General features: G+C 35.6%; 1 protein-coding gene across 1 annotated transcript in view; it reads left to right on the top strand.

Annotated features, from left to right (window-relative positions):
* Window positions 1–3,804, top strand: part of LOC103749329 (amine sulfotransferase) — a 28,039-nt gene extending 24,235 nt beyond the window's left edge. The window contains exons 6-7 of the mRNA XM_029555586.1: window positions 752–938; window positions 3,662–3,804. Coding sequence (XP_029411446.1) covers window positions 752–938; window positions 3,662–3,783 — 309 coding nt within the window. The 3' untranslated portion in view covers window positions 3,784–3,804. The remainder of the gene's footprint in view (window positions 1–751; window positions 939–3,661) is intronic.
* Window positions 3,805–5,610: the final 1,806 nt, after the last annotated feature.

Here is a 5,610-nt window from a genome sequence, read left to right on the forward strand (position 1 = left end):
GAGTTTCAAAGACATGTTGGATTTTATTACATATTAATTACTTTTACAATATAAACATCATTTGAGCTAATGACTTTCACATAACCTTGCAACCAAAATAATTACTATTTATCATGTAAACAAGCTCAGTGAGTCATCTGCTGCTCTTTTGACGTGGGCACGTGACCTTAATCCCTCAGGACTCCACCTTGCCCTGCGCAAAAGATACTGAATGAACGTGAGTATGCTTGAGTAATATATGTAAGCAAAGTACTGAAAGCAGCCTGTTTCTCATTGAAAGCAGTGAGAAAAATGGAGAAGCCTGATCGATATTGCATGTGAGATCCTATTCTCTGATAGGATAAGGGTGGCTGCTAGTTTCTAATTCTCTCACTGATGTTGGATGCTGCTTCAGTAAAGTCTGAGGGAAGCCTGTCTTGAGAGCCAAGTTCTGTGAGACTCTGAAGAAATGGGTGCCTCAGAATTTGGGTTCACCCTGGCCTTAAAGTCAATGCTAAGAATCAAGCTGTTTCTTTATTCACAACAGTAATGTGGCTTAAAAGCACTGCAACAGGGTTTTTCTGTATCAATGGCAGTAATCATTTCAGGCTTTTTCTTCATCCTTTCCATGTGATGAATGTCACTGGCTTATTTTCATATGTCAACCCATCCTTGCCTTCTAAGCACCTTCTACCTGACCACCCTTCCCGTCTGACTATAATTCACGCATCCATCATAAGGTGAATCATTTCTCAACCCATGAATCTTTCAGGACCTCAGAAGCTCAGTGCTTAAAATCTGCAGTTTTCTTGGGAAAAAGCTGAGTGAAGAAGATGTGGATGTTGTTGTGCGACAAGCTACATTTCAGAACATGAGATCTGACCCACGAGCAAATTATGACAATATCATAAAAAAAGAAATTGGGACAAGAAATGATGAGGGAAATTTTCTGCGCAAAGGTGATACTTAGTAGTTTGTAGTCACAAAAAAATTCACTGTTTCCTGGGATCTTTGTCCTTAGGAGAAATAATTTGTGCTTCCAATATGTTTCTCCAGGTGATGATGATATTTGGAATCTAGAGAGCATTAAGTATCTTAGCTGAATGTTATCCTGAAGAGTTTCTCAGAAAATTTAATAGTACTTTAGTATAAACCTGACAATTTGATGTATTTCATCAATATGACTTTCCTTCCCCAAAATCCGGGACTCAGGTCATTTTAAACATGTCAGTAGTCTTGTTCTTGGATATGGATATTGTAGAAGAGAAGATTCTAATTCAGTTTTTGTTTTGGTTTGTTCTGTTGTTTTTTCTTCTTGGTTTGTTTTGTTCTGTTTTCCATGAGACAGAGTTTCACAATATGGTCCAGGTAGCCAGTAGTTCACTGTGTAGCCAAGTGTGCCTTAAATTCATATTCCTCCTACCTATACCATCGCCTTCCTGAGTGCTAGGATTAGAAACCTGAGGCACTATGCATAGCCCAGACAAGAACAATTTTTATTCTTTATTTTTTCTAGGATAGTGTACAAGTAAACTTATGTGTTTATTCAGGGAACAGAAAATTTGAACTACTGTTTCTTCATGTGTGAGATTTGTTCATCACATAAATTAGAGTGATATTATAGCAACCTTATATGATATTAATTCAATAATATAAAAGGCAATATATTTTTATTATAATCTCATTACATGCCAGAAGTATTTAAAAATTAATGTTTTCAGCTGGGTGTGGTAGTACACACCTTTAACCCCAGCACTTGGGAGACAGGGGAAGGCAGATCTCTTTGAGATCAAGGCCAATCTGGGCTGTTTAGCAAGTTCTGGTCTGCCTGGCCCTTCAATGCGATACTCTCTCAAAAAAGAAAAAAAGGAATTAATATTTTCACGTCTGGAGAGAAGGCATAGGGTTAAGAGCACTGGCTGTTCTTGCAGAAGACTCATGTTCCCATTCCAGCACCCACATGGTGGCTCAGAACCCTCTCTAACTTCAGTAAGAGGATTTAATGCCTTCTTTTGGCCTCCATAAGCACTGCATGTATGTGGTGCACTTACATATATACAAGCAAAACATTCATACACATAAGATAATAAAAATAAATTATAAAAAAGAATGAGCATTTTCCTCTTGGTAGTCTTTCATGTTAAAATTTATTTATTATTTTTATTTTATGTGTATTAATGTTTTGTCTGCATGTGTGTAAGTTCACCCATGTCATACAATGCCCACAGAGGTCAGAAGAGGGCATTGGATTCCCCTGGAAATGGAGTTACAGACAGTTACTAGCCACCATGTGGATGCTGGGAATCAAACCCAGGATTTCTGCAAGAGTAGCCAATGCTCTTAACCACTGAGTCGTTTCTCCAGCCCCTTATGCTTACATTTTTAATATAGTTATTTAAGATACAACATCTGAACAATGAACTATTTTATTCATTTTTAATTTTTTTATTTACAACTTAACATTATTATGATCATCAACTGAAGTGTATAATAATATCTTACTGAATTTTTTTCTTAAAAAAATCTTAATGAGTTTATTGGGCTTGCTATAAAGGGTTGGGGTTTATTTACAGAAGTGTGGGTGCCCCCCACTTACTGCTGCACTGGAAAGTCTACACTCAAATATAGATCCTGTGACTTCACAAAATGGTGAGAGAGGTGCTTCCTGGCCTTCTTGGCTTATATATTCTTAGCCCCTCTCCCACACGCAGCTAAGGTCAACTGATTGGGTGGGAAGGGTAACTGACTCCCCCTCGACTCCTTGATGACTGTGGGTAGGAGGTTGACTGTAGCTTGCCGGTATAGCCTTACTGAAATTTTTCTAGATTTTCTATTTTACAAAAATTATTTTTTTTCTCTCTTCTGGCATTTAACATCAACTCTTATATTTCAGTCCTCAACAAGATCAAATACTAGAAATTCTCATACCCATAGGAGCTTGCTATCTGTTCTAAATGCAAATGATAATTTTATATCATCATCTCTGACCCTTAAAGATGACAAATTACCATTTTCATTTTAAATGCTGGAATGATTGTTTCAAACTCTTGTCAAGCAAAATGATAATGTTAGCATTTCTATCACCTTATGTGACTCTGACTTTTGTTAAAAACTTTGGATTTCAAGCCAGGTATGGTGGTGCATGTCTTTAATCCCAATACTTGGGAGGCAGAGGCAGGTGGATCTCTGTGAGTTCAAGGCCAGCCTGGTCTGTGTATCGAGTTCCAGGCCAGAGGGGGATATAGGGAAACCCTGTCTCAAAAAAACCAAAAAAAAAAAAAAAAATCGCCAAACAAACAACCTTTGTATCTCATATTTCTATTTAAAAATGAAAAAAACCACATATCTCATAAAGTTGTATATGGATGTTGATTGCTTAATATAATAATTGACACGTGATAATCATGTTCTTTTAAAATTCTAATATATCTTTTAAGGTTGTTTATCTTCCTAAAGATTTGGTTATGATTGGGTAATAGTATTTATGATTTACTATGTTACTAAATTCAAGTTTCTTTTCCTATTCAGTGCTCTGTAAGGAAAAGTGAGGTATCAAACGAACCCTAGAGAGACATCAGTGATATTTACTGTAGGTTGTAGAAGAGAGAAAGTGGGTTGTGTGACCTTTGCCCTGACAGTTTCATTACTCACCTAGGTTCTGTTCCTCTGCATTTCCCATTAGGTACCATTGGAGACTGGAAACATCATTTAACTGTTGAGCAGAATGAAAGATTTGACAAGATATTCCAGGAGAACATGAAAAACATTTCCTTGAAGTTCATATGGGATATAAATGAGGAGTAGACTATTAATTACAGAGTTAAATAATCAAAAAAATCAACTAACCAGAGGGCATACTTTAATATTGATATTAATTTCTCTCATTTAATAATTCTATATGTATGCCTGATTACAAGGCATAATTCATGAACAAAATGAGTGACTTAAGCTTAGATTATTTGCCATGACATTAATTTCAAAAATCAAACTGTTTTTGTAGCTGCTTGCATTGGTATTCCCCCATAAAAATAGTATGACGGGGCTGGAGAGTGGGCTCAGCAGTTAAGAGCATTGGTTGTTCTTGCAGAGTGCCCCAGGTTTGATTCCCACCACCCACATAATGGCTAACAATCATCTGTAACTCCAGTTCCAGGAGAATCCAATGCCCTCTTCCGACCTCTATGGGCATTACACAATTCAAATGCACTTACATACATGCAGGAAATACAGTCATACACATGAAAATAAATAAATAAATAAATAAATACTTTAAAAAATGGTATGATAGAAAGTATAAAACATGGTTTATAGATACCTTCAGAGGGTATTCTATAGTTCAGATTTTTACCTGCAATTAATTTTAGGATCAAATAAATATTAAAAATCTTTTTATCCTTGTAATTGAATTGTAATCTACTGTCTTCAAAATCAATGTGATTGTTAGACTGTGCTATTTTGTGAAATAAACAGAAATGTCATATATAGACATATCCTTCTTCAGTATGCATTAAAGATGAATAAATCAAAAATGAATTAAATATATACTGGTTCAATCATTAAGTATTGAGATGAAAACAGTTTTGTCTGTAACAGTATCACTCATTATACCTACGATACAAATTTAATAGTTAAATATTTGACATAAATATTTATCAAATCACTTAAATAACTAGAAAAAGAGTAGGTGAATTTATAATTTTCAAGTGGAGAAAAACTTTTAAGTTGTAAAAGCAATGGAAGACAGTCTGTGGTAAATATCTAATCTAAGCCTAATTTAAGAAGAGAAAGATTGTTTTGATTCCTGGATTCAGAGGTCAGCTGGCTCCATTGTTTCATGGCACAGAGCGTTGAGATGGCAGGGCATAGCTGCTCATCTCACGATTACCAAAGACCAGAAGAGTCTTGAAGAGTATGACTCAGCACCCTACTTCCTGCACCCAAGACTTACCTCCTTAACATTCTCACTACCTCCTAAAAATGTCATCAAATTATGAATCCATCAATGGGTTGATCCATTCATGAAGTCAGAGCCTTCATGATCCAGTAACAAAACCCCACCTGAAGACACTGCTTGTGTTAGAGATTGAGTTTGTAATCCATGAGCCTTCAGTGAGACCCTTCATATCCAAACCATAACATTATGTATTAATTTCAGCTAAACTGGGGAACATGTGAATGTACAAACAATAATATCCAGAAGAAGAAAGACAGACATTTATTACATGTTCCTTTATGTGAAAATCAAAAACAGGTGAAACTAATCTATGGTTCTAGAAGTTGGGAGAGAGGTTGCTTTCACTTAGTAGCATTGGACAGACAAGAGGAACCTATAGTATTAGAAATATTTTTTGACTTGATCTTAATGCTGATAATTTGTGAATATTCATCTGGTCGTTGCATGCTTTCTATGCTTTTTCTGTATTTTGTTATACTTCTGTAAAACTTACATAATAGCTCATAAATAGGAAAACTGCTTGAAACGATTTTGGAGCCACTGAATGGAAAAACATTACTTCATATTTAGATAAAGATAAAACCCAGGGACTATTCATTATTGAAGACAGTGTAGTCAAGTAACCTTCTCCATATACTTATGTGGGTGTAAGAATCACTCTAATACTTCTGTACAGG

This window comes from Nannospalax galili, unplaced genomic scaffold (genome assembly GCF_000622305.1).
Source record: "Nannospalax galili isolate Female #2095 unplaced genomic scaffold, S.galili_v1.0 scaffold546, whole genome shotgun sequence".
Taxonomy (NCBI): domain Eukaryota; kingdom Metazoa; phylum Chordata; class Mammalia; order Rodentia; family Spalacidae; genus Nannospalax; species Nannospalax galili.